The sequence below is a fragment of the Pezoporus flaviventris genome, unplaced genomic scaffold (assembly GCF_033815535.1).
Source record: "Pezoporus flaviventris isolate CSIRO_AGI_PZ_B2104156 unplaced genomic scaffold, CSIRO_AGI_Pfla_v1 ptg000002l, whole genome shotgun sequence".
Lineage (NCBI taxonomy): Eukaryota > Metazoa > Chordata > Aves > Psittaciformes > Psittacidae > Pezoporus > Pezoporus flaviventris.
The window spans coordinates 89464926-89490017 of record NW_026892550.1 but is presented as its reverse complement, the minus strand read 5'-3'; the positions used below and the strand labels follow the sequence as shown (position 1 = coordinate 89490017).

The window sequence follows — 25092 nt, the reverse complement described above, 5'->3', positions numbered from 1 at the left end:
CAGAATGTGAGGAACACACTGCATACTGGAGAAATCATATGTGAACATGGGGAATATAATACTTAAATGATATTATGAGGAATTTGAGACTGTAACTGATAAGCAGCTAGATAACAAAGCAACAAGCATCAAACTAAATGATTTATCATAGTTTACACAAGACACCCCGATATTGTCAAGAGGGGAGATGCCGATCAGACATGTTGAAATACACCTTTTCAGGATATATGGTATGAATGAAACACACAGTGCTGCAAATATATGGAGGCTAAGAATGTACTTGGAATATGGAAAAAATAATAAACCAATTAAAGACTGCATGATAAATGTGTGACAGAAAAAGTCACCAGTGGAGGAACACAAGATAAAATGGATGTAAAGGGGAATGCTGTCTTGGACTCCCTGGCTTCAGTTGGCTGACAAGTTTAACCATTGAGTGCTGTTCTGTCACCAGTTAACGCTTGTTCCCACTATGCTATCCTCAAGAAAAGCATCAAGTAAAATAAGTGGACAAGGAGTTTTTCCATCAATACAACACTGATAAAGAGTAGCAAAAATGCTGCAGGAGAAACAAATAGTATTTTTGCTTCAAGTTTGAAAAACATGCAAAGAAAGATTTGAGGGCCACGCTTTCTAGAAGATTCAAAACATCGACTAGCTGCTCAAAAAAAAGGACATTGTCTGCTCTTGTGCCCTGAAGAACCTGCACACTGGTCAGAATTCATCTTTCTACTCACTTGTGAAATTCTGGGCTAAGATGAAAGAAGCCATCCAAAGACCTCACAACTGCACAGCAAGATGAATAGCGGATTGTCATGGTATTATATTTAGTGAACAGAAGCAATAAAATAAAAGGGAAAACTGCATTCCCTAAGGCCCCAAAGTTAGCAAATATTCTGCATTATTTTACATCTTCTGGGCATTTTAAAAAAAAAAAACAAATCCAAATCTAATTACTGCTCACAGTACCCAGGAGGCAGAATCAGGCTGTATGCAGTATTTGCAGTAAAAACCTGAGGCCATGCAAAATTTGTCTTATTTGATGTCTCAGTTTAAACTCAGAACAATCCAAATACACTGACATTTTGAGTGAATCTGAATTGTTGTGATATATCAAATCATATGAAACTAACGTTGTCATGTGAAACCAAGTGGAAATGTGTAAGGCTTATTGATTTTTGCTTTGTTTAAATCCAAATGCTAGAATAAAGCTACGAGAGGAATGTACTGTTATTTATCAGGTATTACCCAGAAGAATGCTAACAGGACTTTCGTACCAGTTTAGGTAAAATACTTAAGATCCTCAAGTAATGAAGAATGACTATAGGTTATTAAGAACCGCACAAACCAAAATTATTCTTGTTACCTCCATTGTGGAGATTGCACGTACACGTGTTGATGGCAGATGTATGGAATGTCTTTGGCTGCCTTCTAGAAGAAAAATCCCTCTCTCCAGTTCTAGTGAATGGTGGGATTGGTGGATTACGACGTGTTTCATAAAAATGCTTCATCAAGGAGGTTTATAGACCTTGGTGGAGAAGTCAGTCCAACTCTCATCTTCACCCAGCAGCCTGTATTTCTTCAGAACAAAGCCTAAAAGCAGAAGGGAAACATGCACTTTAGGCCCTCTATCACCAGGGGGAAATAATCCTTCCAGGTTTGTAGTGAGATTTTATTTCTGTAGAGGGAAGAGGTAACACTGAATCGCAGATCCTCTCACCCAAGGTTCTGTTGCTGCTTGGGGCCTAGGTCCCATGGGCCATCCTCCTCCATTGACCTCCTCTTATTCATCATATTTTGCCAGTCTGTAAGTCCTACAAGGCACTGGGGGATGTAACTTGTTTTCCTCTCAACTGATGAGCCTAGACACAGGTGTAGTCGTGCTCTGAACAGAGCTGAGGAAGCTCTTTATCCTCTAAAGAAAGTGCCTGCTATACTGACTGCCGATTAAGTGATGGGGGAGAAGCGGAAAAGCCAGCTGGGCACAGCCTGGAGGGCCACGCTCACCCGCGTTCCCCACCTCCTACAGTGTCCTTTACCATAGGGAAAGAGCTGCACCTGGTCAGCAACCTCACTACAGCAACAGCAGCAGTAACAACCCTACACCCTTTAGCGGGGAACAGCCGGTTTTACCTCAGCCGGTCCACGGAGGAGGCGTCAGCGCTACCACCCCCAAGCCCGGCACCTCCGTCCGCATAAAGGCTGGCTGGCTGGCAGGGCCGGGCCACGCCACAGCCGTCGGGAGGGAGGGAGCGCGCTGGGGGGAAGAGCCGGCGCGCGTGTCGGGGAGGCGGCGCGGAGGGAGGGCAGCCGGGCTGCGGGAAGCGGTGCTCCGCGCTGGGACTGGTTCCTTCGCAGCCATTTTCTGTCCAACCAAACAGCCGATTTGCGGAGGGAGCCAACCAGGGCCGCACTGGAGGTTTGTGCCTGGCTCCGGCCAATGATTGGTAACCGGTTCCACTGCAGGCTCGAATGAAATGTCCGTCTCCCTCCCCGGGCTCCGGCGCTGCCGCCGCGCCGCCGCCGCGGGGACCAGGAAGTGGGGGGCGGCAGCCCCCGGGACCCGCCACCGCCCGCTCGCCTCTTTGTGCGACCGGAGGCTCGGGGGCCGCCCGGACGAAGGAGCGGACGGGGGAGGCGGCGGAGCGGGCGCGGAGGCGGTCGTAGCGCGGGGGTCGGGGCAGAGCCGGCGCGGCGGTTATCCCCGTCGGGGTTCCCTTTTCTCCGCGGGGCCGGGTGCGAGGAGGTGCCCCCCTCGCTCCGGCTCCATTTTGTGGCCTAGGCGCGGGGAGGAGGGGGGGGGTTGGAGGCGGGGACGGGAGCGCGGCTGCCCCGCGGTTGGTGTACGGCCGCCGGTGTGGGGCCAAGCGAGGCTGCCGGCGCCCCTAACCGCTCGCTGAGGTCGCGGCGAGGCAGGCGCGGGGCACACGGTTTTCCGCCGGGCCGGTCTTGCGGTCGCCGTGACCCTTTAACGGCGGTTTCTCTCCGGCCCGCTGGCCGTGTTCGGTCTGCCCTGGAGCCCCTCCGCGGCGGCATGGCGGGCGGGGCGGGGGGCGGCTTTGTGGTAGCCGTGCCTCGCCGCCCGCAGGCGGAGGGGGCTCCGCTCTCTTTTGTTTTTCCCCGGCCGGCGCCGCAGCCCGCTGAGCCCCCTCCCTTCGGCCGCGGGAGTGGGGGCCCGGGCCCCCACCACGCCTACGGCCCCTCGCAGAGCCGGGAGCCGTGCAGCGGGCAGAGAGCTAGCCAGCTCCGCCGCTGTCGTTGGGACCGAGATGGGGTTGGAAGGTCTGGCGGTGTTTCGCAGCGGTAGGGAGCGTGGGGCCAGGCCCCGGGATGTGGTGAGAGCAGCCGGGTGTTTGTGCGGGCAGCCCGGACCAGGCACGGCGCCCCGGGGCGGGGGAATACCAAACGGAGGTCTGCAGCAGGGCTCCGGCAGAAGGCTCCCACAGCAGGCAGGTACAGGTGTGTAGCCTCTGCATCCCACCGGAGCCAAAGGCTGCTACCTTCTGCACGGAAATCACGGCAAAAGTGATTAACAATAAAGTTGCTGAACTGGGGACGCTTTGGTTTGCTCTTTCTGGAAAGAAGGGATCGTGATAGATGAGGTTTCCATCGAACATAGTCGAGCTAGGTGCAAGGAAGATTCGTGTAGCTAAGGGGGTTCCCCCTCATGCCCCTGTGCTGGCTGCTGTTGCATCATTGAAGGACATGAAATCAGGAAGTGAGATCGATCGGTTGGCACAGCCGAGCAGCATCGATGACTTGTCCTGTAGCACACATGGCAGGTAGGAGAGTGATGGGACTCTGCTACTTGCAATGTCTACACAACTGTTGTGTGTTTGGCAAGTGGTGTTGGCCATGCCTGTGTGTGCCAGCCCCTGCTCCATCCAGAAATTACGTAGTTGGTGATTGTAAAGAGAGTTAGGTAGGTTACTCACAGAAAATCATATTGGAAAATTACCCCCACCCAGATGTATTCTAGTAATGTTTCTGCAGTTATTAAGATACACTGGTTAAAGAAGCCTTCCTAGGTACTACAGCAGTAGAAAATCAGTCAATTTTTAGCTTTACCAACTTCTTTGAGGTTTAACCAAGAGGATTTGTTCTGCAAAGAACTGTCATGTAAAAGCTCCCCAGTATGCTTGGATTGATTTTTATGCAGGCAAAATAATTGATAATAATGGCCTGATTGTTTCTAGGCAGTGAGGGATGTAGAAGTCTGGATTTCAGTCCTTGAATGGGCTGTCTTGCGTGTAGTAACCTTTGCCTGTGTTGCTGGTAGATGGAAGTTATTGCCAATTAAAAAAAAAAAGTAATTGCAGCTTTTTCAAAAGACACTCAGGCAAAATAGTGAAAAGCAAAATGGAAGGAGCTGCTTTGGGCATTATTTGCAGTCTGGGTTTAATTGGCTTGTAGGAATGAAGAAACAGTGTTTATGCATAATCATTAGCATAATGTTCCTAAACAATAAGCTCAGTGATTACTTTCTGTCTTTGCTTATGCAGCCTATATGACTATGTGGCATGACAGTTACAAAGTTAAGGGGGAACCCATCTGTAAGTCTCTTGGGGACCCAAGATAGTTTAATCTGAATCATTATTTATGAGGTCTGCATGAGCAGCCTGTGCTTTGCATTGGGCGGGTAATATATATGGTCTTGGCTGATAACATTTACAGCTATGAAATTATATTTGAAAAATCAAGAATATTGGGTATTACTGCTTAGACTTTAATATTTGATAATTAAGGCAGTTCAAAGTTTAATAGATTATCTCTTATTTGTGATAATAATTGCATGAAGGCAGCAGTGTACAGAAATGAGATGAAAAAGATTGTTCAAGATACTGTGCAGATATGAAACATTAAATACTGTGAAGCTTGAAGTCAGTTATATTGCCTTTTTAACATTTTAAAAAGGCTTGTAGGGCTCTTCAGTGCTTCAGGTGCAAATTTCTAATGTCACTTCACCTTTAAAATTTTGCTTAGAAAGAAACTTGTCTTCAGTAGTGATTTTTGCAATATTACTTTAGAAAAACATGTATTTGGAAATGGGTGTTTTAGTGGCAGGATGCTTGTAAAAAATAGAAATGTGACTCCAAATATCGAATACTAAACAACATGTGTAAATAACATTGGTAGAATAAAATAAAGTGTCAGCAGATTTGATAATGCTGACTGAAAATACTGGCCTGGTCTGGACTAGTTTTGTATAACTCTTACTTGCCCTGTTGCTTGAGAGCAATAAGCTTCACCTATTTGATATACTACCACAGTGAAGGAAAACCATAACCAACTTACTGATGTTATCCAACTTGCAGAAGAAAGGCAGGATTTATGGACTGCTGTTTTAATAATTAAACAGCTAAGTTTCAGTTCTTCACAGAAAAAAAAAAGCATAAAAAACTGAACATGGAAAGGTAATATGGGGTTTTCAGAGTTGCAGGAGGGTGGAGGTGCTGGTGCAGCCTGTTCAGCACTGCTGTCCTCTTCCAGCTTCTGCAAAAGCAACAAAATTTCTCTGTTCATCTCAGTTTTTTACCTCCGGTTTATATTACTGCCAAGAAAGAGAAGGCATGGAAACTCAAGTTTCTCCTGCCTGCTCTGTATCACTGATCTACTCCTACTTGATGTAAAAATATATGCGTTGTTAGTCCACCCATGTAAATTGCAGCTAACCATGCTTGTGAACAGTTAGCCTGGTAAGGAGACACCACATGCTCTAGCACAGCTGGATCCACGTGGAGGAAGCTTGTGGCTGGTGACTTCAGGGCTTGTAAGATGAGCCAGAAAGTTTAAAATACTGGAAAGGTGAAAAGGCCCTGTTCAGACTTCATAAAGGAAAGGTTTTCTTCTTGTGGTCCAGGGGGAGGAAGGAGCCTGGTACAGCCTAGGTGGTAATGAGCCTTAGTGGTGCTGTCAGGTCCTCTCAGCCTCAGTCTGCTTCTCCTAATGCTATTCTGCTGTGGGGGAATACACTGAAGACACGCCGAGATGAGTCTGAAATGGAGAGGGACAGTGCAGCCCCTGTGTTCTAGGCATGTGCTGAGGGGTTTTAACGTGGCTATTTAACTTCAGTATGTTCCATCTGCTGGAATGATGTCCCATGAGTACGTTTACCAGTCAGTGTTTCTTGCTGCAGGAGACACTGCTTTACTTCCAGGTGAGAATTTAGTGGGAAATTAGGTTCTCCAGAAGTCATTGAACATTGAGGGAGATAGACATTATTTTTTTCAAATAGAAAATTCTCTATTTGTGTTTAGGAACAGCAAGTGAGGGTGCAGAAAGCCCAAATAAAACTTTGTTTCTACTGTTACCTACTGCTTTACATCTCGTAATAAGATGTGGTAGAAAAATTAATCTACGATGACTGATGTTACTACCTACAGCTATATTTCTCTCCTTCCTTCTGTGGAAGGGACAGCTGTATGGAAAGTGTACCAAGTGCTTCAGATAATTGCATGGAATTTTCGGCAGTCCCTCTTGCTGGGTAGCAATTTTGGGAAATAGGATGGATAAATAATGTGTGAAGTACTTAAATCACACAAGGCTTTTAGTTGCACTTGGGAGATCAGTTTTGCAAATCGTTGCAAAATAAATTCCTCACTCTGAAGACACAATCTTTGATTCTATTACTGCCCTTTTTACTGACCCTTTCTCTCCTCAGTGCTGGCAGGTCTGGGGTTATGTTCTTTGGTTGTCATTTAGCTGGGCTACTGATACTGCTCTTTCAAGAGAGGTCCTCAGATTAAACAGGCTGCAAGATTTACTTTGAGATACTGAGGTTTTATTAATTCAGTATCGATGTGTTCTAGGAACAGACTGGGTTGTGGGTAGCAGACAGGAGCATCTTTCTTTTTTTTTTAAGCATCCTCCAGAAATTTTTCTACCAGATGTCCGTGTAAAGCTGTACGTTCATTCACTTGCATCTTAGTGCTGAAAGTTCTTTCATGCCCTTGATCTGAAAGGTTTCTATTTTAACATATTTCTCAGGTTAATTTCCCTGGATCCATCAATTTGTATATTCCTAGCACTATTCTTTTTCATTAGAGATACACAAACAAAACAAATCCCAAACCAACAACAAACAAACAAACCCACAAACAAACAAAAAGTTACTACCAGATAACTTTGTGCTGCTGCTCTGAATTTGGATGCTTATTATGGAATATTTGAGTTGAGTTTTCTGTGCTTATTTGGTTTCTCTCCCTCATTTTTGGTAAAAAATCAGATGGTGTCATGGTCACTTTAGAGAGTAACCTATTGTCACTTCTGGTATGCTTAGCACTCAATCTTGATTCAGTCAGCATATGCATGGATGAGAGCTTGAGTGTTTTCCTAGCCCTAAAGTCTTGAGGGTAACGTACAACATGCAGTAAGCGCTTCTTGCAGATAAATGTGTAGTACGTGCTACTAGACCAACGTGTTGGAAGACCTCTTCCTCGTGTGATTCGGTCGCTGCACATTTGTAGGAGATGCTGTCTTGATTAAAAGAGATTGCAGTGTCTGCATGCTGAAGCTGCTGTGTGAGTGGGACATAGAATCTGCAAATAGGTACTCCAGGGGCTAAAGCAAAATCTGAGATTTCTTGCCCATCTGAACCCTGTAGGATTATATCTCCAAGGACTCTGTTCATGAAATTTAGCATCTAATTCTGTCCAAAGAAGTAGCTCTTCCTACTAAATACGCTAGCTTAAGAGTTGTTGTCCTTCACTTTCCCAGTGACTGTAGGCTTGGTGTTGTTTCTATGCTACATTGTACTGCTGCATTTTTTTAACTCGCTTCAGGGACACTGCAAGTTTCGTTTGTTTCAGAGCTTTTTGTTTTTTTAAAGTGGTGGATTAATTGGTAACAGTCTATCAAGAGCAGTGTTTTCTCATTTTCTGAGCATTGTGTTGTATGTATTACAGGCCAGCTGAGCTGACAGTCAGGTATGTGGTGATTAGCTTGAGTTTTGAACATGTAAAATTAAAACCATAATACTTGAATGTGTAACTGGTCATTATGAGATGAGTAGGATGGCAGCCACCACAGTTTTCAGCAGGCTCGTGTTTGTGTCATCCATCAGGCTCAAAGAAATACTAGTAGGCTGACTAGGTGGTATATTAATTACAGTTGCTATGTTCAGATGCCTAGGTGTACATGACAAATCTGACTGAAGTTCTTCAATAAAACTTATTTGGATTGCAGTGTTGTGTATAAAATGCCACTCCTTTCCTCACCATGAGGCCAGCCAAGCTGTGGAAGGGGGCTTGCAGTATGGTTGGGCAGGCTCTGTCTGTGAAGATCTTCAGGGCTGGATAAAGCCCTTAGGAGCCTGCTGGGATCTGGCCCTGCTTTGAGCAGGGGTTGGACGAGAGATCTCCCGAGGCCCCTTTTAACCTGAATTATCCTGTGATCCTGGATTAGGACTGGGTTATGTTAAGCATTATGCAGAAAGGTGTTACACTGTAATCCTCTGTCCCAAGGTTGTTCTGGCAGTTAAAAGTCTTTCTTAAAGTAATACACATAGAATTTATTTCAGTTGATGTCAAGCTGTCAGTGCCTGGTGGTTGTTGTTTTTTTTTTAATCTGAGACAGATCTGCCTTTTTCTTTTGCAGTCCTTTTCCTATTGATTTTGCTCATCACTCTTTTAATTCACAATAAGATTCCACTCAAATTCTCACTAATTGTGAAATAACACATGCTGTAGGCAGACTTGGAAATGTGCACACAGAAAAGGATAAAAGCAAATATAATACCTTGAGGATACATCAGTCTAATATGGCCAAAACTGTCTACAGATGCAGCAGAGGTTTAAAAGGGATTGGAGCAGGAAATGTCTTTTGAAGGTGAGCTGGGCTAATGAAAGCAAGACGGTTTCTTCAGTAATGCTGCTGGGTCTTGGCAATAAAGATTCAGATGGGGTAGCCTGCAGAATGGGTGAGCAGAAACCAGTGAATTATCACATCACTGCAGAAATTGAAGAAGAATATTGGAATCCTGGAGAAAGAAAACATTTTGGAAGATAAGGTTCCATAGGAGACTGAAAAAGGAGAGGGGAAGAAACCTTAAGGCATTTAAAATAGTACTGTGGCTGAGTAAATTTAACACAGTTGGAGGAGACCCTAATTCCAAGTTAAATTCTAGTAGGGATCAGACAGCTGAGACTGAGAACAAGAATGCCAGAAAATCCTAACTTGATTTTGGGATTTATCAGGCTGCAGAATGTTAATTGCTTCAAAAGGGAAAGAGAGATACAACTCTTAGTGGTGAGTGATGTCAGTTTGGGTGATCTTGACATGCAGAATTTTGATATCCTTGTCATTACAGTGAGCTGAGTAAGCAAACTGCAGACCCTTTGGAAAATTGAAAATCAAAGTTAGATCGCCCAACAAAGAGTGCAAAATGCAGGCAGCAAATTTATGTGAAAATTGGTACATGTGTGAAACATTCCCCTTCCTTTGGACAGAGCTGCTCTGGAAGAAGTGAAACTGATTTACAAAAACCCATCAAAAGGGACCAGAAGTGATGTTAAAAAAAGCACTGTGTGCATAATAATTTGTATGATGAAGAGGTGGCAGATGTGGAAGAGGTTTTCCTTTCTCTTAAGTAGCTCCTAGGGCTATCTCCAGCTGTTGTAGTATTGCTCTGAATGATGTGAGCCGTGCTCAGGTTACTTGTGCATCTGTGGCCATGTAGCCGCAGATGTGTAGCGCTGGGTGTTGCCTGAGGGTTTGAAAGCAAAACCCAACCCTGTGGCCACAGACAAAGTGCAGAGTAGAGAGAGGTTAAATTGCTCATATTTCTGTGTAGGTATAAAAATAGCATGAGATTGTTTTTCCCTTCCTCCCTTTCTCTCTTGATCCCATTCGCTCTTGAGGCTAATGGTTGTGGAAAGAAGCGAGCTGCATGGTCCGGCTGGCAGTGACCATGTGACCCTTTGGGCAGAGGTTGCTTTACCAAGACACCAGGGTACCTGCACCGCTGGTGTAGGTCAAGGAGTGAATGGAGTGGGGTTCTGCCTCCCGTGGGGCTGTGATTGCAGCTTGTCAATGAGGCAGGCTGCCCTTGTCAGGAACAGCTGGAGTGGGAAGAGGGAAGGATGGGAAGGGCTGGTCCAGAGACAGAACTGTATGAAGTGTAGGATGGGAATGGAAGAGGTGATTTGCTAGCCAACAGGTAGATAAGCATATGCTCGTGGAATTGTTTGGTGGTAAACCTAGGCAAGAAAATTTAGGGCAAAGGTGAATCTGGTGCTGCGTATCTAAATGCATTCAAGAATATCTTTGTATTTATGCCCCAGTGTTGGAAGAGTTTGTATGTGCTGGGGACCCTTTCTGCCTCACTCATTTTTGCAGTATTCCTTTTCTCCAAAAGAAGCATTTACACATGACTGCACAACTGCCAAGATGCCACCTCGTGGAAAAAAAAAAAAGCATGGGAGCTAAATGTTCTGCAAAAGTTTATTTTTAATACACTAATTCTCAAGACACCTGCGACTGGAGAAAAGAGCATTGTCCGAAAGTTTTAAAAGGCTGGAGGCTTGAATTCAGGCTTGCATTAGCACTGCTAACATAGCCTCTTGGAAAGCGGAAATATTGTCTGCCATGATTTTTATAGGTCTAAGTTTTCTACCTGCTGATAGCGTTTAGTGAAATCTGTTACTTTTTGTAAAAGAAGAGACTTTCATATGGTAGCACATTACATGGGCTGAAGTACTTGCTTTTACAAGAATGCATGTGTATCTATCTGCGTGTTGTGTATGGTGGCAAAACGCGGATGCCAAAGGCATTGATGTGTTGGATTGATGCTATGGGATGTACTCACTGAAGAGGTGTGAACTTCCAAGGACGGTGGGAGGCATCTTCATGTCTTTTACCTCCTCAGAATGAGAAAGTGCAATACATGTGATGTCTCTAAGTGTTTCGAGGCTGCTGAGGAGCCTCTGAGCCACAGCCCGTTTGGAGACCTCTACTTCATCACAAAGTAGATATCCTAGAAAACGTTGATGCTTAACCAGCAAACCCCTGCTGGTTTTGCTAGTTTTGTCCTATTTGAAAGGGGGTAGGTGAGCTTCTCTGGGACCTCTCTAGCTGAAACATGTTTGGTGCCTCCCAGCACAAAAGGTCTCTAAGGGGGTAGGGAAGTACTGGCTATTTTGGCTTCCCTCTTTCTCCTGCCATTGAAATTACTTTGACCCTGTCTCTAAAGCCTGAAAGAAAATACTTATTGGCCATTATGTCAGAACATTGTGAGAGGAGCACTGGAGGATGCCCAGAGGAGCAGGGCAGGGTGGGACCAAAGAAAGCAAAGGAAAACACAACTCAGAAGGTGTCTAGGAGTGGCTAGTGCCTGAGGAGAGTGAGGATGTGGATACAGGTCTGGCTAGTATAAGGTTGTTAGTGGGCTTGACAAAAGGTGTTTTGAGTGGAGGGCAATGGTGAGTGAAGGATGCAGTCTGTAATAATTGTAGGTAAAGCATTCAGTGAACAGTGGGCTCATGTAGGTTTTTAGGGTTGCTTGGAGAAACTTGCCTGAACCTGTTCATGTGACTGTCGTAGGAACAACAGAAGATTGCATGAACCAAATGTTTCTGTGCATGGCTGAATTTTTGGGAAGCATCACAAAACAGTTTCACCATTTCCACTGTCAGTAAAGCTTTGTAGTGAGAGAGGGGATACTGTTCTCAAATGACAAAATATTTATGCTTTGTGTTAATTAGTCTTATAATTCTGTGTTGATTAGAGTGCTGTTTTTTAAGCAATAGCTGCACTTATTGATGTAACAAACATACCTGAAAGGTTGGTTTCTTCTGTTTGTAGATGGATGGTGATAGCTCCACAACGGATGCTTCTCAGTTAGGAATTACTGGAGATTACATTGGTGGCAGTCACTATGTGATACAGCCTCATGATGGTAAGAAATGTTACAGTAAACACTGCTATTTCTGTGTGTGTGTATATATATATGCTTCTAGTTCTTATAGTCTATCCTCTCAAGCTAAGAATTTGCAATTGTATTCTTTATGCCTCACTGTATAAAGCAATTTTTCTGCAGTCTAAAAGTGGGGGTTGGATTTTTCAGTGTTGACACAGTCCTTTGAGGTCATGATAAAAAAAAAATCTGTTCTAGGGAACAATTTCTATTTAGACATAACATTGAGAATGTTTGGTGTTCAGCCGTGTGTACTTCTGTGCATAATGTGCTAAAGATGATATGGAACAACCATGAAGGTACCGTGGTGTTCCATCTATTTTTAAAACTATTTCTACAATGCTAATACACTGTGCTTTCAAAGGTCTTCATCCTTCAGTGTAAGATTTTAAACTGACTTAATTATTGCTTGCTCTCTGTCAACTACAATTTCTGCTAACTTTTCTTTATTTCATTAGACCCAGAGGACAGCATGAATGATCATGAAGATACAAATGGCTCAAAAGAGAGTTTCAGAGAACAAGATATATATCTTCCAATTGCAAATGTGGCAAGGATAATGAAAAATGCCATACCTCAGACAGGAAAGGTAATACCCTTGTCTGTAAAGAAAGCATATTAATGAATTTTATTCCTTCCTCTACCTGAACTTGAGCTGGTAAAACAGTATATTTTTCCAAATGATCCTGGTTTATTGGAGAAAAGCCTTACAAAAGAAAACAAAAATCTGAGCAGGAGGTGATTGAGACCAAGTCCATTTTTCTTAGGTTTCTGAAAGCTTTTAGTAACTGCAGTAATTAATCAGAACAGTGTTCTTGATAGCACTTTCAAGGGCTTTCTTTTTCTAAGATGTATTCTCTGAAATTGTCATAATGGGTCAGACTTGGTGACCATCCTGTATCAATAAGAGTATTTTCTATGTACTTATCTCTTATGAAATTTAATCCGCATTTATTGAGATGCGTAACATTTGGAATAAATGAACCATTCGGTTCACTTTTCCAGTGAACCGGAAAAAAACCAGTCCTCATCCTGAAGAAAAGAGAATGGTTAGTCTTTCATCACCCAAATCTTCACATATATCCAAATGCCAAAATGACTTAAGAAGTCTGCCTTATACAATGTAGAACATAAGGCCAGATACTGAAGGACTTGTTTTATATTTCCTACTACTAAGAATAGGCTTTTTAATCCATTCTGTTGAGCTGGTGATTGTATAAGCGTTTGACTGTTCTACCTGTTTATCTGAAACCTTTGCAGGGCTCCTGTTACTTGCTGTTTCCCTATTGTATTCCAATACAATTCCTGCCCCAGTAACATTTCCTCTAGCTAAAGCTGTTTTTTGGTTTTTTTTTTCTTTTTTTTGAGATCACTCTAAATAGAAGCAAGACATAATTTACTTGCATCTGCTTGTACTTTCTTAGTGTTCAGGGCTCTCTGGAGATCTGCATGTTCCATTTATATCTTTGCTGTGAAAATCTCTTCCCCAGTCCATATTGTCATAAATTTTTAGTGATCAAGATGAGATTTTTCTCAAGAATTTAGCATATGGGATGTCGAGCTTTCTCAAAATCAAGGAGGGTTTTGTCAAAAACTGCAAGGGAAGCTGCTGGCTGATAAATACTTATGAAAATCTCACCCTATGTGTCTGAAAATATCAGAAGAACTAGTGAAGATTCTACATATGATTACTGCTTCGTTTTTTTTTTTAAATACAAACAGGTTTTTCTCATGTAAAGAATAAGAATCTTAATTATTCTAATCTTTCAGTTGCCTCCTGTCAGCTTCCCAAATAATCATGAGTAATGCTTGCTGTTATTTAAAGTTGGGTAAATTAATTTTTTCCAGCTGAAAACCATAATCAAATTTACTTATTTCATTCCTGCCAGGACCATATGTGTTTCTTCATTTGAATTCTCATTTGGAAAAATTATACCAGAATATTAAAGCATTACAGAGGCTTGCTGCTAGGCATATATTCTAGTCCTTGAGTCTGGTCAGGATACAAATACTTGTTGTTGCCGAATTTGTGGGTTATACTGCAGAGGGGTTGGTTGGAACTGGTGGGCCTATTAAAGGGAAGATGGAAGTGGGCTATGGCATTGTAATGAACAGGTTTAAAGACAACGTGTAGGTAAGCAATACTGAGGTGCATCTATGTGTAAAAGCTTGTACAGATACAACTTCGGGAGACCCTGGGAGTTGGCCATGCTGCTTGAAATAGTAAAACTTCATGTTGCAGCTCTGCTTACATAGGGCAGTGATGACATCCAGTGGTTCCCTCACATGCAGGTGTTGCCTAAATGGGTATAGCCATCAGGTTTGGGGATGTTTCCCTTATTATCTAGTGTATTCTTTGCATTTTGCTTTTTTAATAAATTTTCTTGCATCTTGATTAATCATTTTATGATACTGTTTCCTTACTAGATTGCTAAGGATGCAAAGGAATGCGTGCAAGAGTGTGTAAGTGAATTCATCAGCTTTATAACATCAGAAGCAAGTGAGAGGTGTCACCAAGAGAAAAGAAAGACCATCAATGGAGAGGATATTCTCTTTGCCATGTCTACCTTGGGGTTTGACAGCTATGTTGAACCTTTGAAATTATACCTCCAAAAATTCAGAGAGGTTGGTATATACTTCAGTATTTCCTCATTTATTTAACCTGGTTGTGTTTATCATTAGCTCCTTGTCATTGTAATAGTATAATGGTTAACTTGTATAATGTCTCACAGCTATTGTCAAGGACTAATGTAATGTTTAAAAGCATTCCAGAGGATATATAGAGAAAAAGGGGTAAGTAAGCATTTTTATTAGACTTCCAGATTCAAAGTTCTAAAGCTTTCAACTGAATAAATGCTCTAATATATTGCTGGTAGTAAATCACTCTTTAAAGGTGACTATTTAGAGTACTTAATTCAATCTTCGGGTTCAATCAATAAAATTGTTCTAGACAGCATTCTCTGAGGAGCTAGGCTAATGCCTGGTGTTTGTCTGGGCTTTGTCTAGGCTTCAGATATGCAAAAGAAAAAGCAGTTTTTCTCATGTTGGAATAATGATTCACATGGAAACCTCTCTGTCTCTAGCAGAAAGTGACTTCCCCCCCACGCCTCCCCTTTTAGCATTTTAAACTTCTTCAAAAAGAAGTTGCTTCTGGTTGGGTTTTTTGTTCTGGTTTGCCCTCCACCCCTCACCTCCTGTCTGGAGACCAAAGAGAATTGCTTACTTGCTCCTCCACTCTGGTGGTGGTCTATCTCAGAATATCAGATTTAACCAAACAAATCAAGGGTATTTTTATCCAGTGACCTCTCTTCCTCATAGTCCTGATTGAAGATGTTGTTCAGATATTAAAAAAAAATAATTTGGGGGGGGTGGGTAAAAATTAAAGCAAGTGTTCTATGATTCTATTAATTTTGTTTTTAATGTGGATCACTTTTCTGGTATGGCTGCTTGGCTCTACTGGCATGAGTGAAGCAGGCATGTCTCAATTGGCAGTGTTGTAGATAGAGATGCTCTTCAGACTTTGTTCTGTAAACTGAAGTTGTTTAATTAATGGTGTCAGACTCATTAATGATGATTAATTTGCTGATAGCACTTGAAGCTTCCCCTTTCCCAGGAAGTCATCTGCTGTGATAACTGGCTAACAGCAGGTGTAATCTCTAAGTTGGAAGTACTGCCTTGTGCTGTCCTTTTCCAGTTCTGTATGGCAGTTGCACGTGACATTGAAGTGCTCTATGTGCTTTCCTTAAAAATGTAAAGGAGTGCCTGACTAGTTTCAGTACTTCTGGAGAAGCCTGAAGTGGGCCTGTAAGTGACCATTTTTGCAGATAAATATGCCGTAGTGGCAGAGTGGTGGGATTGGGATTTAAATGGATGGATGGATTGGATGGTTTTGCTCATCAGTTTTAAACCTCCATTCCAGCTAGTTCTGTCTTCAGGGTACCATATATAGTGAAGTATTTCTGATTTGTAGTATTTAGTCTGCATCAAACAGTTTCAGAGAATACTTCTTATGCTTGTATTATTTTCTTGGGTGTTCTTACATAATTAGCAGAGCATCAAACTTCATACTTGTAAAACTGCATGCAGATGACTGGAAGCTTTGGCTTTCTGTGCTGATATCTTTTCTGGCTGTAGTCCTTGATGTGGGAAAAGAAATCCAGTATCTTGGTTTTAAATGCCAACTGTTAGTTGTATGATGATGGCTCTTGCACGTGGCTGGTAAGCAAGTGTTGCACGTTCTCATTAGTACTGAGATTCTGTGATTTGTCAATGTTCCTAACGGCTCCTTCTGGACTACTGCAGATATTTGACCTTCCTTAGAAGGTGAAAGCCTTTCTTAGAATCTACACAATCCTAGTTTGCAGAGTTCCTGTTTCTTAGGATTATGGCTAAGATGAAAAACACCCTTCATACATCCTTGTTTTATGCCTGTTCTTAAATCTCATAGCGTTTCACAGGTCTTGGATTTCAAACTCCAGCTACTGCACAGTGACTCCTCTGCAAGTTCAAAACCTTGGCTAGATCTCTTGGGGTTTGAAAACAATCTCAATCCAACTGTACTCTAACACAAACTCTCTTTTACTATCCTCCCCCCCCCCCCCCCCCCCCCCCTCCAGGCAATGAAAGGAGAAAAGGGAATTGGAACAGTTACAGCTGGGGACGGTCTAAGTGAGGAGCTCACGGAGGAAGCATTTAGTAAGTAATACTTTTTATTATATTACTACTACATCTTTTATAAAAACAACAGTCCCTTTAGACATCAGAATTCTTACCTGAGAAATCCATCCTGGACATCCCACACGTTACACCTTTGATCTGCTGAGATTTTCATTTGAGATGTCTGAAAGCTAACATGTGCTAACATAAACCCCTCCAAATCAATAGAATTTGTGGTCAGAATGAGGAGCTATAGTGATAAGTGATGCCACTCTAGCAAAAGCTAATGTCAACTGTGGAAGATAAGTGCATATGTTAGTGCTAGTATTTTTCTCTACACTTAAATACAGGTTATAGTGAAAGGTGCAAACTCCCCCAACTCCCCACCTCTAGTAGCTACATATTTAAGCCACATTTGTTCTACTTGCAAGACTGCTGGGGGAGGGGAGTAAAAAAACTCCATGACTTGAGCTTGTCTTTGATAAATGAGCCAGAGAAGAATGTAATTTTTGTATAATTCTAAAACACTCGGTATTTCTTATATTCAAAAGACTGCACAGACTGGTAAATAAAAGGTGTAGGGCAAGTAGCATCATATGCACTCACTGTAGTTTTAATTCTTATACTGTGAATGAAAGCCTGATAGATGATGGGACTTTGTGTTGGTTTTGTTGATGCTGGATTCTTGGATGTAGTCTTTGCCTTGGGTTTTAAATGCTATGAGCTGGTAAATCTTGAAGCCAATCAATACAAGAATTAGGATGTGCAGCTCTAGTCATATGTCGTGGTTTAAGCCCAGCCAGAGGGCTCGTTCACTCACTCCCCCCCTTCTTTTCCTCCCCCTACTTCTGGAGGGACAGAGAGGAGAATCAAGAAGAATGCAACTCCCACGGGTTGAGATAAGAACAGTTTAGTAACTAAGGTATAACACAAATCACTGTTGCTACCATCAATAATAATAATGATAAAGGAAATAACAAGAGAATACAACACCTTACCATCAGCTGACCAATAACTCGCCCCCCCCCAGCCCAACCAAGCACTGACCGATGCCTCCTCCAACCCCGCAGACTCCCAGCCCTTCCAGGTAACTCCCAGTTACATCCTGGGCATGACGTGCTGTGGTATGGAATACCTCTTTGGTCAGTTTGGGTCAGGTGTCCTATCTCTGCTTCCTCCTGGCTTCCCCTCCTCCCTGGCAGAGCATGAGGCCCACAAAGTCCTTGGCCAAACCAAAACATCATTGTTATCAGCTCTGTTCCCAGGCCGAAAGTCAAAACACAGCACTGCACCAGCTACCGAGAAGGAGAAAAATGACTGCTACTGCTGAACCCAGGACATTGTATCTACTGACAAGATTTAGTTTTTCAAACATCTGATAAAAGATGAGGCAATGCAAATAGAAAAGTCTTATCCATATTCACTTATGTGAATCATTGTAGAATCATAGAATGGTTTGAGTTGAAAGGCACCTTAAAGCTCATCCAGGTCCAACCCCCTGCCACGGGCAGGGACATCCTTCCACTAGAGCAGGTTGCTCCAAGCCCCATCCAGCCTGGCCTTGAACACTGCCACAGACGGGGCAGCCACACCTTCTCTGGGCAGCCTGTACCAGTGCTTTACCACCCTCACAGTGAAGAACTTCTTCCTAATATCTACCCTAAACCTACTTTCTTTCAGTTTAAAGCCTTTCCCCCTTGTTGTGTCACTGTATATCCTGAAGCTCCCATCTAACTTTCTTAAAATGCTTTTTCTTTCAGCTAACCAGTTGCCAGCAGGCTTAATAACTACAGATGGCCAACAGCAAAATGTTATGGTCTACACAACATCATATCAACAGGTACTGTATCCCATCCTCTACTCTCCCTTCTGCTGCTGAAATTCCAATGCTAATTCAGCTGCCCTCCTCTGAAAGATGCGAATTAATTTAATTTAGTCCCTTCGTGGTGGCTGTCATGACATTCCAACACCGTGACAACTCAAGCAATGCAGTTTCAGAAAATAATGTAAGCCTGCGTTTTCTTTCTCTAGATCTCTGGTGTTCAACAAATCCAGTTCTCATGATCTGAAGAAAACTTTGTATCTGGGAACATGAGACAGAAAAGCTGTGCAACTCTTAACGAAGAGGCAGGTTTAATGACTGGAAGAGATGTATCTCTTTGTATATTAAATAGCTGTAATGTAGCTACCGGAAGCTTGACTAATTGAGGTGCGAGTTCTGACTCAAATCTTTTTCATGATGATTTAAAAAAAAAGAAAATTGGATTTTAAAGGTATTAAAGTATTTTTGTTTTGTACAAGAGTTTGTTGCTCTGTATAACTCCTGTATGCATTGTATATTGCAATTTATTACTGTCAGAGATTTGTAGACAGTTTCTTATTTTCATATTGAATCATGTTACTTTTGTAATTCAGGTAAACAGCTGGGTTAATTCATGTTTACCCTTTGAATAAAATTGTAAGGGTAAAGTTCATTTTTGAATGCAAGTTGCCTTTATTATAAAGATTGAGTTAGTCTTGGTTATGTACCTTGTCTTGCATGACAACCTCAACTAACTTTACATGTCGGCATATTTATTGAGATTTTGAAAGGGACGTTTTCCTCATGAGCCTAGGAGTGCAGAATTGCCACAACTGCTTTTTGTTTTGTTTTTGTTTTTTAATGTAACTTCAGAATTAAAAGTAAATCAAAACCAACCAATGCTCTACTACATTTAGAGACTTAGAGCTTATCAACAGTGTTGATGAAAACACTATGTGTGATGCAGGTCTTCATTTATTACTTTTCTCTTCAGTTGCATCAACTCTCTTTAGACTTATTTGATATATTTAAGGTAGTCTTTGTGCTACTGAAATAACTTTTCCTTTTTTTATGTATAGTTTTTAGAATCCAGAACTTTAGAAATTCAGGGGGTAGTGGGGGAGGGAGGGATTTTATAGTCCTTGTGGTAAAAGATCTCATTTTAACTTTTTACTGAGATGTTTTAAGGGTTCTTGCGAGCCTGTGGGAACTCCAGTGTGTTAGCGACTTTCCGTGTACAGGCTGCGTGCGTGTGTGTGAGCGACTGAAACCTGAGCAAGTGATACAAATCCGAAATGGAAGACAGACTTCTGGTTTCTGGTTTTGCAATAAACTCTACCTAGGTAGTGTAGTTCTGTATATTTAGTGAGCTGTTCTTGGTAACGTTGCTGTTTCTTTAATACACGGGAGGGTAATTTTGTTAGATGCAATGTCTTAGCCTGGTAGGATAAGGGTAGTGGTTTTAGTAATATATCTTACTAAGAATGAATTTTGGGACCTTTGATATTTTTACTGTTTGCAGTGAACTGAAATGTAATATAATATCTATCCACATATCTGTCATTAATTTAAGCAACCACACCTTGAATCTGTTGCCATTTAATTTCTTGCTGGATATGTCTTTTTTTTTTTTTTTTTTCTCCTTTTCTAAAGTAACAGTTTTGTATTGGAAACACAGCTTAAACTAAGGTGTCCTGGAAGCCTGGAATAGCCAATTCTCTACTAAACGCCAGTTTTATGTATGTGCAGATTTGAACAGTGTCTCTTACAAATCAGCATCATGCTGGCAGAGCCTCTGGAGGTGATGCAGTGTATTCCGTGGCAATCTGGACAGATGTTTGGGTTTTGTGGCAGTCTGTCACTCTTCTGCAGCTATGACTGAACAAATGAAGTTTTTATTCATTAAATGTAAAAATGAATAACACCATCCCTACATGAGCCCCTTCTGTTTGTATTCTATGATTCTATTCCGTTTATTTCAGGCCATCATACCCTGTTCTCAATGCTCCCAGATTTGCAATGGAAAAAAGCTGTGATCTCAGCTAAGGAGAAGCCAGGAGAGATTTGGTGGTTGGATGTGCAGAAAAGGGGGCTGAGGTCACCCGTTGTACTTGCTTGAAACAAGCTGCATGTTTCAGAGTGCTATCTCCTGTGAGTCTGAAGTGTTTTGAGTTTGTGGCTTACACATGACTGGGAGCAAAGGAGCTGATGCTGCTTTGACTTAATTTTGTCTTCTCCTTCTCGCCCTGTGAGGTTCAGGGACAAAACTGCAGCCAACTCATTCACTTCCTGAAAGCACATATGTAGAAGTAATAGCACAACTATTGATCTCTCTCTGAAGCCATTCACCTGATAAAGATTGCAGGGTGCTGTAGTGCTGGCAAAACAAATAATAGTCTGAGGAAGTACTTGCAGAATATTTTGTTTGAGCTAAGAGAACCCTAAACTGAGCTTGAGCTCCAGACAGCTGTGGCAACCTATGCCAGAACTTGGAGAAAGGCTGCTTGAAACAGCAGTGATGTTCAAACACATTTTCCCAAGCACAGTGACTTTTTTTTCAGGTGTTTTTCCATGACACAAGCACATTTTAGTACTTTTTTCATTAATTTCTATGTGACCTGATCCTTCTGATCTCCATGGAGTGCTTGTGGTGCCTTTAAAGGCATAGAAATTATCTCAGAATGCAGTGATGAGAAAAGCTATTTTAGATGGCCTTCTACATCTGTTTTCACTAGGCTCTACCCTCACCTCATACATACACAGCTTCACCGTTTTATTTATTCCTCTGTTCTGATCTCTACTGAGCTCTAAAATATGTGGCTGGAGGGTCAGCGCAGAGAGGGAGTCTTGGTGTGAGGTGATACATCCTAAATACCTACTGACCCATGCTCGTCTGCCTGTAGCTAAAAATCAGTTTGATTATGTGGGCTGCACTTTAAATAGCCACCTTCCTTGAACTGTGCCCTGGTACGCTGTGAATCCTGCCAGATTATAGATGCAGCGTTCCAAGATGATGCTCATTAACATGTTCTAAGCATACATAGGTGATGGCTCTCATGCCTTTGGCAGGAGAGGAAGCATATGGGCAACTGTGCACGCACAGGAGATTCCTCAATGTAAAGCACCACAGGGGAGAGCCAAGGGCTCGTATTTTCCCAAGCACCTGGCTGTTATGATAAGAGCTGGCAGCAGCCTTATTTATAGCTATGAAATTCTTCATTTTGCAGAGCTTTGAATGTGATTAATGTTCTAGTTAAGTCACGTACACTTCCTGCTTCAGTCGTATCTACAGTGATGAGACAACTTGCTTTAAAGTCACTGCATTCCCCAAATGGTGCACACTAGACTTTTTTTCAGCTTTGATTTGTACTATGTAGAAGAAAGTAAGTTTTTCCCTTATTCAAGTGAATTTTATTGCATTCATAAATTAAGAAGGAAACCTGTATCTACATTTAAAGATGAATAACAGTACAGGGAAACTATATTTTATGTAGGGCCCAGTTACATATTGATAATGTGGACAATGGTTACTGTTATAATCCCTTTTCAAATTGGTTTGGTGGAAGGAAGGATGCCCATTGGCTGTGGTACAGTTTAAGACATGTACCTAGTTGAAAACACACAGACCAATTTCTCCTCTTTGAAAACAAGGGCTGTTGCTCTGACATAATCAGTCACACACCTTTTAAAAGGGTGAAAAAATTGTACTTAAGCAACTGAATATTGATCTGTTTACCTATTGATTTGTGAAATCGGCGTGATAATGGCCTGCAACATCACCTCTGACCCTCCCTATGTAAAAACTTAATGGAAGGCTCTCTAGCAGCTCAGTGCCAGTTCAGCTTGTGATGCTGTCCAAGGCCAGACGCTCTGGGGAGGGAGGGCAGTTTGCTCCCATGCACAATAGCTTCCAAATTGGTGCCAGCTGCACTGAGCTTACTGAATTGCAGCCTCCAAGCATGGCTGTGGAGGAAGGGAGGGAAGAAGTCAGCTACACTGGTTTAAGAAATCTTCCAGGCACATTGCCAGGGTCATTTCCTGGAATATTTTATTGCAGTGCACTGGGCCAGAGGATCCATTTATCAGGAACAGCAGCACCTGGTTTGCTTTTGTATGGAAGAAAGCTATTGAGGATCTAAGTCTGCAGGGCAAAGGAGCATCCTTCAGGCTGCTCATCTAATCTAATCTGTGGGTGCCTCATCTGGCCCAGCCTGTACAGCACCGGGGAGGGCAGCTGACTGCAGGAGACAGCTGCCTGAAACGGGCTGGGTTCTGCTAACAAACCACAGTAGTGTGTGGCTCAGCGCTCACCCCAGAAGGCACATCAATGGCAGCTCATTGCAAACAACGTTCTAGCAGCAGTTTCCTCCCCAGCCCAGGTTTTTGGTCCCATTCAGAGGTGCAGACCAATTTTCCCAGACATCACTGCGTGCGGTGTGAGCCCGCCCTTGCCATGGGTGTAACAGTGACTAAAGCACTTTGCTGCTGCTGCTCCTAAGCTGTTGTCACGATGTGTCTTAAGTGTGTGCAATAAGAAGACAAAAAAAAGGGCTGTTTATAACATAAAGAAGCTCCCTACCCTGTTGGGGTACATAGCTCTACCCAAACTGAGGGTATGGCATGGACCCAGCTGTTGGCTGAAGCTTGGCCAGTGACAGCTACAGCAGAAAACTATTTCTTAGATGTATTCATGCCTTTAGCAAGGCACAAATACAAATGCTGCGTCACTCAAAATCCAACTGAGGCCAAAATGTGTTCACCGTTTTATGCACCAGCAAAGTAGGAGACCCCCACCAGCAGTACTGCAGTCAGCTCGGGGGCCCCAACACAAGAGGGAAGTGGACCTGTTGGAGTGAGTTGAGAGGAGGCTCAGGGGGCTGGAGCACCTCTGCAATGGAGACAGGCTGAGAGTTGGGCTTGTTCAGCTGACCTTACAGCAGCTTCCAGTGTCTGAAGGGGGTCTACAAGAAAGCTGGAGAGGGACATTTATATGAGGGCATGTAGTGACAGACAGAGGGGAGATTTACATTAGGTATTATTAGGAAGAAATTCTTTACTATAAGGGGGTGAGACACTGGCACAGGTTGCCCAGGAAAATTGTGGCTGCCCCATCCCTGGCAGTGTTCAAAGCCAAGTTGGACAGGGCTTGGAGCAACCTGGTCTAGTGGAAAGTGTCCCTGCCCATGGCAGGAGGGTTGGAACTGGATGAGTTTTAAGGTCCCTTCCAACTCAAACCATTCTGTGATCTTCCTAACCTTCTAATAGCAGCACAAGCACCACAAATGTATCTCAGTAATTTATCTTCTGAATAATTACTCAACAGTCTGCATTTACACAAAATATTCATGCTGTAACATAAGTAGGTGAAACCTCAAACTGTTAGATTAACATTTCAAGTCTTTCCAAGACAGTCACTTCAGGGAGTTGCTCCAAGACTCCAAGCATTTTCCTGCTGGAGTGGACATCATGGAAACCAACATATAAAAGTCCGCTCCCTCTTCAGGCAATGAAGCGCAACAAAGAAATAATTACAAGGCTACTACTAGAAAGCAAAATTTGGGGTACTTCTTAATATTGCTCAAAGTCACTTGTGCCTAATAGCTTTCTGTTAAAGGAGAATTATCAGCACTGCATATGAGAGAGGTGGTAATCCTAAAAGTCCCCAGCAAGAGACATTTAAAGAATGCAAATAAAAGAGGATGCAAATGAAACCTCAGCACTGGAGGGTTTGAATCCCCTATGATGGCATATACCAAGGGTGCCTCTTTTAAGTAGCACTTGGAATTAACTGTGTATTGATAAATTCCATGTGTGCATAACAGTATTCGATAACTTGGTCAGATACAGAAATAACTCTCTGAACACTACGTGCCATTTGGGACACACGGAAACACTTTGTCTCATTTTCTCTTTGAAGATACCATATCTAAGCCTTTATTTTAAGGAGCTGCTGTAATAACTTAGCAATTATGTCATATATTAAAAGCAGATGCTCGTGCGAGGCAAGAACCCTCTCAGTAAAACAATGACAGCAAACTAAGCCCAGCCCCAGTTCTTTTTGTTATTGCCAGGGCTGTTAAATGCAACAAGTAACATAGAGTACTTCAGGCTTTTGGGAATAGACCAAGGAGCCACTTTACCACCTTTTAGATGCCAGATTTTCACAGCTTTCTGTTAGGCACATGTGGACAGAGTCAGATGAACAGACATCTCTCAGGCCTTCCTCCCATCCCTTCACATCCCATCCCTACTCTTCCCCCTCTCCCACTCATGCAGCCCAGTCCCTCTATTTCTTTTGCTCTGCTGCTTCTGTCTCTTTGCTGAGCTGATGGCCCAGCAGAGCAAATTCACACCATCTATCTCATACAACCTGAAACTAAACTGGGTGCCTAAAACACATCAGCATCCCTCCACCTCTGCCTTCCAGGTACGAGCCTTCCGTTTTCCCTTCTTTTCCTCTGCGCTGCAATTCCCACAGCTCTCTCCAGCAGCATGGCCAAATGATGGCTTTTGTGCTTGACTGAGGAATGTCCAGGCATAGACAGCAAGGGAGAAAGAGGTCACTTATTCCTGGAGCAAGGGGAGCCATTTTAGCTCATCTTCCTGCTACTTTCAACTAACTTGCGGAAACACTAATAGAAGGGAACTCCACTTAGCTTTATATCAGTGGAAAACATACTCACATGAAGATTTCACAACTACTAACAGGAGGAGGAACACATTA

General features: G+C 42.8%; 1 protein-coding gene across 3 annotated transcripts; it reads left to right on the top strand.

Moving 5' to 3' along the window:
* The first annotated feature begins 2260 nt into the window (after positions 1 to 2260).
* On the top strand, positions 2261 to 20306 carry NFYB (nuclear transcription factor Y subunit beta). Of its 3 annotated transcripts, none has more exons than XM_061445012.1 (7): positions 2261 to 2419; positions 11800 to 11893; positions 12370 to 12500; positions 14339 to 14536; positions 16528 to 16606; positions 18328 to 18407; positions 18599 to 20306. In XM_061445012.1, the coding sequence occupies exons 2-7, from the start codon at positions 11800 to 11802 to the stop codon at positions 18629 to 18631; spliced, it is 615 nt and encodes a 204-aa protein (XP_061300996.1). In that variant the 5' UTR covers positions 2261 to 2419; the 3' UTR covers positions 18632 to 20306. The 3 variants fall into 3 exon arrangements, with proteins under 3 accessions (XP_061300996.1, XP_061300995.1, XP_061300994.1); XM_061445011.1 differs by having other exon boundaries at positions 2308 to 2447; XM_061445010.1 differs by lacking the exon at positions 2261 to 2419 and adding an exon at positions 3657 to 3782.
* Positions 20307 to 25092: the final 4786 nt, after the last annotated feature.